The 14,705-nt window shown below is 33.3% G+C and overlaps 3 protein-coding genes across 3 annotated transcripts; 2 read left to right on the top strand and 1 right to left on the bottom strand.

Annotated features, from left to right (window-relative positions):
- The first annotated feature begins 1,911 nt into the window (after positions 1–1,911).
- On the top strand, positions 1,912–7,767 carry LOC140982566 (coatomer subunit beta-1-like). Its single transcript, XM_073449125.1, has 6 exons — positions 1,912–2,078; positions 2,437–4,496; positions 4,914–5,397; positions 6,301–6,388; positions 6,675–6,880; positions 7,534–7,767. Exons 2-5 carry the CDS (start codon positions 2,448–2,450, stop codon positions 6,877–6,879), a joined length of 2,826 nt encoding a protein of 941 aa, XP_073305226.1. The 5' UTR covers positions 1,912–2,078; positions 2,437–2,447; the 3' UTR covers position 6,880; positions 7,534–7,767.
- Positions 7,768–11,086: 3,319 nt separating this feature from the next.
- On the top strand, positions 11,087–12,447 carry LOC140982377 (uncharacterized). The gene is made up of 3 exons (XM_073448856.1): positions 11,087–11,668; positions 11,739–11,882; positions 11,973–12,447. The coding sequence occupies exons 1-3, from the start codon at positions 11,087–11,089 to the stop codon at positions 12,003–12,005; spliced, it is 759 nt and encodes a 252-aa protein (XP_073304957.1). The 3' UTR covers positions 12,006–12,447.
- Positions 12,448–12,606: 159 nt separating this feature from the next.
- Positions 12,607–13,774, bottom strand: LOC140982376 (uncharacterized). Its single transcript, XM_073448855.1, has 3 exons — positions 13,193–13,774; positions 12,980–13,122; positions 12,607–12,887 (listed from the first exon to the last, which is right to left on the bottom strand). The coding sequence occupies exons 1-3, from the start codon at positions 13,772–13,774 to the stop codon at positions 12,845–12,847; spliced, it is 768 nt and encodes a 255-aa protein (XP_073304956.1). The 3' UTR covers positions 12,607–12,844.
- Positions 13,775–14,705: the final 931 nt, after the last annotated feature.

Raw genomic sequence — 14,705 nt, 5'->3', positions numbered from 1 at the left:
GACCAATGTCCTGGAGTACCACATTTGAAACAAGAACTTTCAAATCTTTTTGAATGATTCTCATTAACCCTCATATTCTCATGATGCCTTTTCGGTGGATGGTTTGAGACGCTCTTTTGAGATGAGTGATAGAAATAACTATCTCGATTATTTTCAAAACCACGGCCGCGTCCACGACCACGTCCACGTCCACGTCCACGATTTTGTCCTCGACCAAAATCTTGTCTATAACTATGATTTTGGTTTACAGGTTTACATTCATTTTTGCTTACGACATTTACTTCAGGAAATGCCGTTGAACCAGTGGGTCGTGCCTGATGATTTCTCATTAACAGCTCATTATTATTTTCCACCACAAGAAGACAGGCGATGAGTTCAGAATATCTCGCAAATCCACGCATTCTATATTGTTGTTGTAGAGTTATATTTGATGCGTGAAAAGTGGAAAATGTTTTTTCAAGCATTTCGAGATTATTCGATACATCGCTGAATTGTAATCACTGACTTTCTTAAAATCTTGGAATCTCAACGTATTCCATTCATCCCGGGCGGTCGGAAGTATAACTTCCCTTATATGTTCGAATCTTTCTTTTAATCCCTTCCACAAAACCATGGGATCTTTTTCAATCAGATATTCACATTTTAATCCGTCGTCGAGATGTCGACGCAAAAATATCATGGCTCTTGTCTTTTCTTGTGATGTGCATATGCCATTTTCTTTTATGCTCTCATTTAGACCTAATGACTCAAGATGCATTTCTACATCGAGAGTCCATGGCATATAATTTTTCACCGTAATATCAAGAGCAATGAATTCGAGTTTTGCCAAGTTTGACATGGTGGTACTAAAAAAAATTACGATGCATTTTATTAGTTAATGAATATTACAATACAAAGTAATGGATAAACAATAAATACAAGCATTCGTAAAAATAAAGAAAACACATGAGGAGGATATTCTCCGATAAGTACAAGATTCGTGAGAATTATAACCAAAATAATTAAAAATAACTTTGTGAAAGTCATCTTCTTTTTTCTTCAAAAATTTGATGAATAATAATTTTAGAGAAGAAGAGAAAGTTGGAGTGATTGAATATGTTTGTGAGATCATATTTATAGGGCAAAAACTAGCCGTTCTGTTATCGTTTATGACCGTTGGTGTACAAGAAAATAAATGTATGTATTTGTATAATTTTATGGTAATAATATGGTGTATATAATATTAGTAATGTTTTAAATAATTATGTATATCATATCACAATATTATAATGAAGTGTCATAAGATATTTTGTTTAAAAATCTTATAGGCTTTTATACTTGTCGTATCCCTTACCGGGAGTGTGGGATGTCGTCTTAACATCCTCCCAGGATTTATAACAAGTTTTTTGAAAAATTTATTTTATTATAACATTATATTATAGTATCCCTTACCGGGAGTGTGGGATGTCGTCTTAACGTCCTCCCAGGATTTATAACAAGTTTTTTGAAAAATTTATTTTATTATAACATTATATTATATATTAAGTATATACACAATAAATAAATAGTAAAATAAATATTATTACTTTTGTTATCCTTTTTTTTTTTTCTGTTTTGGAGCTTGGAAAAATATGGGGGACTTTTAGAGCTTCGTGCTGATAACGTGTTGTGAAAAAGTAAAAATTTACGGTAAAAAGTAAAAATCTCAAACTCTCAAAATTATCACACTACACACTTTATAATATTTTTCTCTCAACTCAATTGTTATTTTCTTCACAAATGAGAGATCTATTTATAGAAAATATTTACAAATAATCCAAAAATAAAATCATCATTACCTACATCATCACACACTTATTTTCAACATTTACAAGTCTTATTTTCAACATTTAAACATTCAACATTCAAATATTAAATTTCAACAATTTCACAAATTAAATGAATTTTTCCCGACTCCGGTTCTTGCTCGCTCGTTTGCTATTACGCTACATCATCACTAACAAAGACAACTACACTTCCACAGATCTGGTGTCACCGTCGGAATCTCTCCCTCCGATTACTTCCCGGAGGTGTTCGATCCAATTATTCTCTTCTTTCAGGTGACATTAATTATTCTCCGAATTGCGTCCGGATCGGAATTTTATTTTTTGCTGTACTACTTTGCTTTGATTTTTTTTTTATTATCACTGGAAATATAATCGAAAGTCGTGGTAATGATAACTCGTAGGGATTTTACGATTTTATCTGTGAATCTGCATATTTTATCCTGGATCTAACTGTGCGTTAATTTGTTTTTGTATTGATTTACTTTTGTCTGTGATGATTGACTGTTGGAAACATTTGTTGCGTGGTGCATTGGTTCGTGATTATATTTTAATTTTTTTTATTTTTGATTTTCACGTGATGAATTTTGTGCGACGTGATCGTGATTTGTGAACTTATTTTCTGGTGAAATAGGGCACGAGGAAATGGAAAAATCGTGCTCCTTGCTAGCCCACTTTGAGAAGGGGGCATCCGCCCTTGCCAATGAGATAAAGGAAGCTCTGGAAAATAGTGATGTGTCTGCGAAAATTGATGCAATGAAAAAAGCTATAATGTTGTTACTTAATGGTGAATCCCTGCCTCAGCTGTTTATCACAATTGTTCGATATGTTCTGCCTTCTGATGACCACACTGTCCAGAAACTCTTACTGTTTTATTTGGAAATTATTGAGAAAACTGATGCGAAGGGCCAAGTTTTACCGGAGATGATATTGATTTGTCAGAATTTGAGGAATAATCTTCAGCACCCGAATGAGTACATTCGTGGTGTGACATTGAGGTTCCTCTGTAGGTTGAACGAGGTTGAGATTTTTGAGCCTTTGATTCCCTCGATTCTTTCCAATTTGGAGCATCGACACCCTTATGTCAGGCGGAATGCAATCCTTGCAATCATGTCAATTTACAAACTTCCTCAATGTGAGCATCTTTTGGTTGATGCACCTGAGATGATAGAGAAGGTTCTATCATCAGATCAAGACCCTTCAGCTAAGCGGAATGCATTCTTAATGCTTTACAATTGTGCACAGGATCAAGCAATTAAATATCTTTTGACAAATGCTGATAGAGTATCCGAGTGGGGGGAGCTGCTTCAGATGGTTGTCTTGGAGTTGATTAAGAAAGTTTGCAGAACAAATAAGGCAGAGAAAGGGAAGTATATAAAAATCATAATATCGCTGTTGAATGCGCCTTCAGCTGCGGTTATATATGAATGTGCTGGCACTCTTGTATCTTTATCATCAGCTCCATCAGCCATTAGGGCTGCAGCTAATACATACTGTCAGCTTCTTATGTCTCAGAGTGACAACAATGTAAAGCTGATTGTGCTCGATCGATTGAACGAGTTGAAGTCCTCCCACATGGACATTATGGTTGAAATGATGATGGATATCCTAAGGGCACTATCAAGTCCAAACCTTGATATTCAGAGAAAGACACTTGATATTGTCCTTGAGTTGATTACACCCAGAAATGTGAACGAGGTTGTCCTTACTTTGAAAAAGGAAGTCATGAAGACTCAGGGAGGGGAACTTGAAAAGGGTGTTGAGTACCGCCAAATGCTCATTCAAGCTATACATTCTTGTGCAATAAAGTTCCCTGGAGTGGCAAGCACAGTTGTTCACCTGTTGATGGATTTCTTGGGAGATAGCAATGTTGCCTCTTCCATGGATGTTATTGTATTTGTGAGGGAAATAATTGAGACCAATTCAAGGTTAAGGGTATCAATTGTGACGAGATTGCTCGACACCTTCTATCAGATACGAGCTGCAAGAGTCTTCTCTTGTGCCCTTTGGATTATTGGAGAGTATTGTCTGTCTCTATCTGAAGTTGAGAGTGGCATTACATCAATAAAACAATGCCTTGGAGACCTACCTTTTTTCTCGGTTCCCGAAGAAAGTGAAGCTGCAGATGATTCTTCCAAGAAGTCTCCACAGGCTAACTCTATTATTGCCTCATCTAAAAGGCCAGCTATTCTTGCTGATGGAACTTATGCCACTCAAAGTGCCGCCTCTGAGACTGTGTTCTCTCCACCCACTGTGGTGCAGGGGTCGTCATCTGCCGAAAACCTTAGATCCCTTCTTCTAACAGGTGACTTTTTCCTTGGGGCAGTTGTTTGTTGCACATTAACAAAGCTCGTTTTGAGGTTAGAAGAGGTTCAATCGTCAAAAAGCGAAGTGAATAAAACATCAAGCACTGCCTTATTAATAATGGTCTCAATACTTCAGCTTGGGCAATATTCAGTTCTTCCTCACCCAATGGATAATGATTCATATGACAGAATCTGTGTTTGTATAAAATTGCTTTGTGATAATGGTGACGAGATGAGGGAGATTTGGTTGAAATCATGCCGTGAGAGCTTCGTAAAAATGCTCTCCGACAAACAACTGCGTGAGATCGAGGAAATTAAAGCAAAGGCTCAGATTTCTAGTTCACAACCTGATGATCTTATTGACTTCTACTACTTGAAAAGCCGTAAGGTAACATATAAATAACGACGTCACGTTTTATTGATTCTTACTTTGAACATTGGGTACTGTATTTCCTTATGTTTGTTAATAGTTTATTTTGTTGTTTGATCTCTTTGAGAATGAGTTTTACTTGATTAGTTTTGTTTGTAAGAATCCTGTCAGAACAGGCCAATTGTCTGTTTCCACATCGAACTCTTAATTTATTGTAAGAACTTATGAAGCTTTGGATTTTTTAACATTGACATCGTCCATGATGAACGTCATTGAATCCTGCGAGCTTTATAATTTGAATGTTTATTTTCAAATCCTTTTGTGGAGTATTTTTTTCTTCAATGTAATGGCATTGTATAGCAAAAAAGGTGTTGCATTCTGTCTCTTCTCTTGGCTGGTGTTTTATCTAGCACATTCTTTTAATATGTATCTCAGGGCATGAGCCTACTGGAGCTGGAAGATGAGGTCCAAGATGACCTCAAACGTGCTACTGGCGAATTCGTGAAGGATGGAAATGATGCCAACAAGCTGAATCGCATTCTTCAACTTACTGGATTTAGTGACCCTGTATATGCTGAAGCATATGTGACAGTTCATCAATATGATATCGTCTTGGATGTTACAATTATCAATAGAACTAAGGAAACCCTCCAGAACCTTTGTTTGGAGCTAGCAACAATGGGTGATCTTAAACTGGTTGAACGTCCTCAGAATTATACACTTGCTCCTGAATCTAGCAAACAAATAAAAGCTAACATTAAGGTTTCTTCTACTGAGACTGGAGTAATTTTTGGGAACATAGTTTATGAGACTTCAAATGTGCTTGGGCGAAACGTAATTGTCCTCAATGACATCCACATTGACATTATGGACTACATATCTCCAGCAGTTTGCAGATCCATCTGTATTTGGGATTTTAATACTATATGTCGTGCAGAAAAAATTCATGAATGCAATCAGTTTTTCATTATTAATTAATCCAGATCCTTAATTTCCATATGAATGGAATTTGCCTTAATTTTAATTTTCAGGTAAGTTTAAGCAACCTATGATGATTGCAGGGGCATAAAGCGGAACCTTGCAGTTGTCCAAGCTCTTTAATAATTCTTGTTGATGCTACGTGTTTGGATAGTTGTTACTTGCACCATATAAGAAACCTTTTTAAAATAAGCTAAAAATGCTCTCACGACATGTTTGGAGAATCTCGGAGGTAGTGTCTTGTAATTTTAGGTTATAAAAAATGGCGTGTAATACTCGTTAGAAATTGCTAGGTAAGGTAATCAGAAAAACAATTATCTGATAAAACAGGACTATGGCCCAAGTAGTATGTTTTGTCATATTGGTAGGTGGTAGCAAGCTAGGCAGTCGCTTTTCATACCCTAGTTTCTGGCCTTACTATTTCCTGTGTTAAATCAATCTAACTAATAATTTTTTTTATTAATAGAAGTATGCGATCCTCTTTTTAATTACTTTATTAAATATGTTGATTCCTTGAATTTTTTGAAAATTTTAAGCTAATCATTTGTTTCACCTGGTGTTTGCACAAGCAATCTTTTAACTTTTTCAAGGTGATATTGGGTATGAAATGTAGTTGAGGACAATTAGACCTGTTCATTCCATGATCTTTAGTGTGTATTCGCATATAATTTTACTGGCATATTTCGGATCCTGGTTATTCCCTACCATTTCAGTTGATCCTGTCTGGCCAAATTCAGATTATTGTACTCCTGCACTTACACTCCTCATTTATTAAATTTTACACCAGTTATTTTCTTTCTATGACTTGGTTAACTTTTATCCCTGTATGTAACACACCCATCACAGGTTGCTGTCAACACTTCAATTCAAGACGAGAAAGAATTCCTAGACCATATCATCAACTCTACCAATATGAAATGTCTGACAGCTCCGTAAGTCACTTATGTTTTCCAGTTTTGATTTATTCTGCTTTTGTATTTTTTCTTTTGGGGTGGGTAGGGGTTTATTTTGTGTGGGGAGAATGGTAGGTTGTGATTTTTCTATTCCTGATTTGAAAGGATTCTTTTCCTTTCTTTTTGAAATGAAAAAAGGGTATCATAATACTGACTTGCATTTTCACAATTAAAATTTTTAATGTGAACCTCTCTCTCTTTAAACGATTCTTTGTTGGATCTATGTGGCTTTGACAAGTAATCTGGTTGGATTTTATGTTTCTAGGTCTGCTTTGGAAGGTGGATGTGGATTCCTGGCTGCTAACTTGTATGCAAAGAGTGTCTTTGGAGAGGATGCTCTGGTGAATGTGAGCATTGAAAAGCAAGGAGATGGTAAGCTGAGCGGATATATTAGAATAAGGAGCAAAACCCAAGGAATAGCTCTAAGCTTGGGCGACAAGATCACTCTCAAGCAAAAAGGAAGCAGCTGAGGTAAATGTTATTTCAACACGCAGTTATCACCTGTTTGTATTTGATTGAGCTAGTTGGTTGAAAATGCAAGCTCTAGTTTTGGACGTCATAGTGAAAGCTACGAAAGAAAAAACGCGCGCATAGCATCGTGAATTTTTCTCACAAGTCTAAATTATTCAAATATATATTTTGTTGCGCCTGAAAATATTTTCTTTGTTAACTAGTTTTTGTTCGCTTTATTTCACTTGTGTTTAGCTGAAAAAGCGCTAAAAGCTTTGTCTTCTCCGAGATCGAGCTAATTGAGCAATTTGAAAATGAATAGTGCGTATATTTTTTTTATGCTATTTGATTATGATGATGTCCTAGGTTGTTTCATAAATTGCATAGTTCGACAATAATTTTTGAAAATTTTGGAACTACATTTTAAGCCATTTTGAACTGGCAGAAAAAAATTGATCTTTCCAATTAGCCCAAGCAACTTAATACGACTATGGGTTGAGTTCAAACAATTGGTTACTCAACTGAAAGACCCTCGTTTACTGTCTTAGTTCGACTGCGGGTTGAGATTTAATCCTCGTTTTTGCCCATTATATTTCTACACCTTCAAGATCGTAGCCGAGCTAAGCTTGCGTATATTGTTGATAATTTTCCCTTCGTCACCCTGTGTTCTACAGGTTTCCATTGTCCACTGGTAGATCTTGTCATCTGGGAGTAATGATAAGGAATGCATACGTAATTGTTTCCTAAATATGTTTTTAGTTTGATTACTTGGAAGTGTAGACAATAGAAATGTTAGTCAATTCGATATTTACATTGTTTTTGCTCGTTCTCTTTTTGACCGATTGCATTCGAGTATATTATTTGTTCATTTTAACGACTACATTTCCCATTTCATTTCATATTTTCTATACTTAACTCAATTAGCATATGATTAAATTTGTTTTTAACATCCGAGTTTAGAAAATAAACTCATTTAATTGATTTGAGCCCATTAAAAATTATCGTCTTTTTTGAAATGTTCAAATTTTCATTAAATTTATCATGACGATTAATAATGATTATTTTTTAAAACATATAATTCCTTCTTCAATTAAAAAAAATCAATCTTACTAATCAAAATTCGATATTAGTATAGTGCAATGATCATTATAATATTTTTTTAAATCATGACCATCTAACTAAAATATTAATTTAATTTCAAAGTTATTGGACAAAATTATTTAGAAAATTGACAGAACGTTAAACTTTTTTAAATTTTTTCAAATTCGATCTTGTATAAATATTTTTTTTATTAGTATGCATGTGGTCAATAATTATTTTAGCATCTTCTTTTTTCTAAAAAAAATATTGAATATGTGATATACAATTAAAAGTTCAAGTCATGAAAAATAATGCAAATATGCAATTGATCATAATATGAAGGAATTTAACTAATAATTTATGGGCCTCAATTTTAACAATGGGCTGGTAGTCTACCTCAATCAGGCCCAAACTTGTGGGGCTTAGATTTCTTTTCTCCGACTTGTATAATTAACTGTTCGCTATTGTATAACATTGTGGACGAGAATGAGTCGGTTTTGAGTAAAATTTTATGTTTTTTGTTATTATTTTTATTTATCATATTCATTTTTATATCTTTTTTCGTCGTTGTCTTCATATATGTTAGATGATTGAATATACATATCCTACTTATATATTATATTATCATTTATAATTGTATTTTCTCAGATTAAAATTATTTCGAGTAAATTATAAATATTCACTAAATTGTTAAGAACAATAAAAAAAATATGAAAATTAATAAATTAAATATTATAAAAAAATAACAAAATATTAGAAATAAGTTATCATATCATCATTATCCAACAAAATAACATAAACTCTATATTAATAATTTTCTTCGTTCTATTCAATTAATATCATTCCACAAAAATATTTAAAATTAATATCATAACCAAAAAAAAATCATATATACGTATATTACTACATTAATTGAAGGGGTAATTGTATTAAAATCTCTAATACCATTTCAAAGTTTGGGTTCAGTCCCTAGTGTAAAACAAATATATTCTCACTCCCTGACAAAATCATTTCATATGTTTTAACTCCCTTGTAAACTTCAAATTACCTAATTGACATCATTTTTAATTAAAACCCATTTTTACCCTTATTTATTTTGTTGAATCCATCTGTATTTGGGATTTTAATACTATTACCCCAATCCCTCCATCTACTTCGTGAGAAGAAATCCCATGGTGGGTCTGTGTGAAACATCATTTACTTGAAGCTCAAAATCTTGAAGACGTCGTGCAGAAAAAATTCATCGAAGGGAAAATAAAGTGAATGTGAGTTTCTTTCCTCAAACTTTCTCATTTTTTTGTGAAATTCCAGCTTTTAGGACGAGTGAGTTTTTGTTTATTTGTTTCAATTTAATGATTCTCTTATGTTTTTTGATTGTTATTATGTGTTTTTATTTTTTTAAATTCATTACTTTTTTGAATTCACTGATTGAATTTTGAAAATTTAGGGTTTTGTATTATGATTGATTTTTAGAATAACGTAAAAGTAATACAAATATATTGTGGCCTTAATCATACGGCTGTCTTATTTGAATACAAAGCAGTGTAAAGATGAATACATAAATTATTTTTAGATTTCTCGATTAATGCAATTTTATCCTCAATTTTTATGTTTTAGTTCTTGAATGAGAAAGTTGTTAATTTTGTTTAAAAATTTTCTGAAAATTCTTTAAAGTCTTGAAATATGCATATCAATTACTTTTGTATGTTTTTTGTATTAGGTGCAAAATGGAATATGAAAGTGGGTATTGCAACCTGTCGTTTTTGCGTAGCTGTAAATGCAAGAAACAGTTGTTTGTGATTTCAATTTTCAGCGGTTGTAGTTTGATGGACATTTTTGAGAGGCTTGAAAAAAAATGTGCTGAGATTACTCCTGAAGCTATGATTATGCACTACGTAGCCCCCCAACACAAGATGCACGTGACTTTGAACGACGACGATGATGTCCTAAATATGATTCATCTTCATATGTGTATGAAGCTCAGCATGATTGAATTGAGGGCATAGAGTAAAAACGAACATATCCGCAACCAAAATATTCGGAGGTAAAATATATTAGATTTATGTCCCTGTTTAGTTTTGATAATTTTTTATATTTTAATTTATCAAGCATGAAATTGTGCACTAGTTGAGATTATTGTGGTTTTATAATTTGTTATATGTTATGATAATATAACAGCAAATTGCCCATAAATTCCTATTTGAGTTCTGAACTTTACGGTCAGTACCCAATCATTAATATATTTATATTCAATGCCTGACAAATTGTATTTGTATGTTTAAACTCCCCAATGAAGAGGAATTTACCGAATTACCCTCATATTTGATTAAAACCCATTACTACCCTCCTACTTATATTATTTTGCTGATACTATTACTTTATTATTGTATTATATCTTCTCTCCCTTCTGCAGCGCAGCTTCGACCGATTGAAAGAATATCACCACAAAGAGGGAAAGCTTCAACTGAGACGCAACAAATGGGGGAAAAAAGGCGACAAACAAATCTGCAGAATCTAGCACCTCGAATAAATGTCGAAGAACTAGAAATAAGAAGAAATCCAAGCAAGGTACGAACGAGAACCACATTTTCCTCAATGTCTAGGGTTTGTTAATTGTGGAAACTTTTTTGTGGTTTTGAAACTGTTATTGTTTGTTTTAGGTTATTGACAACCTTTTTTCCCTAATTTATAGGCTTTGTTCTTGATATTGTTATTCATTCGATTTTTTAGTTGTACTGTTAATATTTTATGAAATTTTGATTAAATTAAAAAATTAGTAGTTGTGCTTGATTTCGAAACTGTTGTTCCAAATTCCTTGTGTTATGCACAATTCAATTTTTATGTGATTATTTATTTTTCCGTCTACTGTTGTGCCCAGTGCAATTAAATTTTTTGCGTCTAATACCATGGCTAGATTTGTAGATCAAATAGACACGTCTAGATGCTATTTTTTGTTTTGTGTATATGCAATTATGTTCTGTTTCTTCTTCTTTTTTGTAATTATGTTTATAATAATTATTGTATAATTGTTTTTTGTTTTTTAATGTAGAAACTACTGCAGAATACAAACTAATTCATGATTATCATGAGCAGAAGAGTGGTAAAGAATATTTTTCACGATGTTCCCCTCCTTATTTTAAAACTGTGATGGGAGAATTGAAGCCAATTCTAGGTGAGCAGCATATGAGTCGGATAAATAATACTCCTTTAGTCAAATGGATTGATATGCCAGTCCTTGCTATTAGTAGTGGGCGGTTTGATTATTTTCTAAACAGATTTCAAGGTGATTCATGTTCTTTTTTTGTTGGTGATAACATTACCATCCCTTTCAAATCAGCTGATTTCTCTATTGTGCTCGGCCAACATCACATTGGACAACCAGTTGACTTGGACCTGAAACTGGAGTCCAAATTCTTGACAAGTCATTTTGACGGCAAGGTCACCAATGCCAACCGAATAGCCATTTATGAAAAAGTGATTTTCCTTGCAAGAAGTGACGATGAATGTGATATTGATGATTTTGTGAGAACTTTCATTTTGTTCATTTTCAACTGCATAATATTTCCCACGGGCAATTATATCACTCCTGGATTTATATTTCCTTATCTCGATGATCTTACGATATTTTTTAAATATGCTTGGGGAGATGCTGCCTTCCGATTTTTATATCAAGAAATATGTCAGATCGGGAAAAAGCTTTATGTTGATGGATGCACGGTTGGATTGATGGTTAGTATTCAGCTTTACTAATTACGATTTTAGTATTTTTCATTACCTTTTATTTTATTTTTTGTTTTAGGCTTGGTTATATGAGACAGTCCTAGTTTTAGGAGTAAGGCGTGGTTTAAATGTTTACACTCGGTTGTTTTGTTTGTGGAAAAGCAAGATCCCACTAAATGCAGCTGACACTGAAACATTGTTGAAACGCATAGATTCAACTCAGGTACTTATAATTATTTTAGTTTATTAATCTAGTTGTGAAAAATTAATGTTTAGTTGATTGACAGTGGTATTTATTTTTAATTGTGAATAGGTTCTGTCGATATATCCATTTTGTGAGGAGTAGAAGTTGTAAGTGGACATGAATCTTGTTTTAAAGCAAGAAACGGATAGATATGAAGTAAAACGTTTTGAGAAACTTGTCATGAAACAAATGGATGATATAAAAATGCTGAGAAAGATATGTGCTGAATTAGAGGGTGAAAAGGTTCGACGTAGAATGAAGGGAAAAAGGTTTGTGGTGGATAAACGTGACAATGTTGTTGAATCTGAGGAAAAGGTTGATAAAACAGAAGAAAAGATGACTTTTGAGTTAACTAAATTAAACTTAATACAATCGATTTGGAAATAATTGACACTTCATTTACTTGTTTTGTCACCTTCCTCTTACGTCTTGGTGTTGAGCTAGGTGGAGTCACAAACATGGAACCTTTTTTTTCTTCACATGATCATCCCTAGCCCTCATATGATCCGCAATTGAAGATTAAAAAATAGTTTTCTTCTCCACTTCAGAAGTAGCAACAAAACTACCACCACTGCTCTCATCAACCGAAGCATTCAAAGAATGAGATTCATCTAACTCTTTCTTTTCTTTAACCAAATCAGAAACAACTTCTTTTACCACTACGTCAACAACATCACCAAAGTTAGCTCTTGCATCATGTGCTAACTCAAAAGTCATCTTTTCTTCTGTTTTATCAACCTTTTCCTCAAATTCAACAACATTGTCACGTTTATCCACCACAAACCTTTTTCCCTTCATTCTACGTCGAACCTTTTCACCCACTAATTCAGCACATCTCTTTTTCAGCATCTTTATATCATCCATTTGTTTCATGACAAGTTTCTCAAAACGTTTTACTTCAGATCTATCCGTTTCTTGCTTTAAAACAAGATTCATGTCCACTAACAACTTCTCCACCTCACAAAATGGATGTATCGACAGAACCTATTCACAATTAAAAATAAAATACAACTGTCAATCAACTAAACATTAATTTTGCACAACTAGATTAATAAACTAAAATAATTATAAGTAACTGAGTTGAATCTATGCGTTTCAACAATGTTTCAGTGTCAGCTGCATTTAGTGGGATCTTGCTTTTCCACAAACAAAACAACCGAGTGTAAACATTTAAACCACGCCTTACTCCTAAAACTAGGACTGTCTCATATAACCAAGCCTAAAACAAAAAATAAAATAAAATTTAATGAAAAATACTAAGATCATAATTAGTAAAGCTGAATACTAACCATCAATCCAACCGTGCATCCATCAACATAAAGATTTTTCCCGATCTGACATATTTCTTGATATAAAAATCGGAAGGCAGCATCTCCCCAAGCATATTTAAAAAATATCGTAAGATCATCGAGATAAGGAAATATAAATCCAGGAGTGATATAATTGCCCGTGGGAAATATTATGCAGTTGAAAATGAACAAAATGAAAGTTCTCACAAAATCATCAATATCACAATCATCGTCACTTCTTGCAAGGAAAATCAATTTTTCATAAATGGCTATTCGGTTGGCATTGGTGACCTTGCCGTCAAAATGACGTGTCAAGAATTTGGACTTCAGTTTCAGGTCCAAGTCAACTGGTTGTCCAATGTGATGTAGGCCGAGCACAATAGAGAAATCAGCTGATTTGAAAGGGATCGTAATGTTATCACCAACAAAAAAAGAACATGAATCACCTTGAAATCTGTTTAGAAAATAATCAATCCGCTCACTACTAATAGCAAGGACTGGCATATCAATCCATTTGACTAAAGCAGTATCATTTATCCGACTCATATGCTGCTCACCTAGAATTGTCTTCAATTCTCCCATCACAGTTTTAAAATAAGAAGGGGAACATCGTGAAAAATATTCTTTACCACTCTTCTGCTCATGATAATCATGAATTAGTTTGTCTTCTGAAGTAGTTTCTACATTAAAAAACAAAAAACAATTATACAATAATTATTATAAACACAATTACAAAAAAGAAGAAGAAACAGAACATAATTGCATATACACAAAACAAAAAATAGCATTTAGACATGTCTATTTGATCTACAAATCTAGCATGGTATTAGACGCAAAAAATTTAATTGCACTGGGCACAACAGTAGACGGAAAAATAAATAATCACATAAAAATTGAATTGTGCATAACACAAGGAATTTGGAACAACAGCTTCGAAATCAAGCACAATTACTAATTTTTGAATTTAATCAAAATTTCATAAAATATTAACAGTACAACTAAAAAATCGAATGAATAACAATATCAAGAACAAAGGCTATAAATTGGGGAAAAAATGTTGTCAATAACCTAAAACAAACAATAACAGTTTCAAAACCACAAAAAAGTTTCCACAATTAACAAACCCTAGACATTGAGGAAAATGTGGTTCTCGTTCGTACCTTGCTTGGATTTCTTCTTATTTCTAGTTCTTCGACATTTATTAGAGGTGCTAGCTTCTGCAGATTTGTTTGTCGCCTTTTTTTCCCCATTTTCTGCGTCTCAATTGAAGCTTTCCCTCTTTGTGGTGATATTCTTTCAATCGATCGAAGCTGCGCTGCAGAAGGGAGAGAAGATATAATACAATAATAAAGTATTAGCATCAGCAAAATAAAATAAGAAGGAGGGTAGTAATGTGTTTTAATCAAATATGAGGGTAATTCAGTATTTTCCTCTTCATTGTGGAGTTTAAACAGACAAATACAATTTGTCAGACATTGAATATAAATATATTAACGATTGGGTACTGACCGTA

The sequence above is a fragment of the Primulina huaijiensis genome, chromosome 8 (assembly GCF_012295235.1).
Source record: "Primulina huaijiensis isolate GDHJ02 chromosome 8, ASM1229523v2, whole genome shotgun sequence".
Taxonomy (NCBI): domain Eukaryota; kingdom Viridiplantae; phylum Streptophyta; class Magnoliopsida; order Lamiales; family Gesneriaceae; genus Primulina; species Primulina huaijiensis.
Note: the sequence above shows the minus strand (reverse complement) of the source record. Positions and strands in the feature narration are given on the sequence as shown.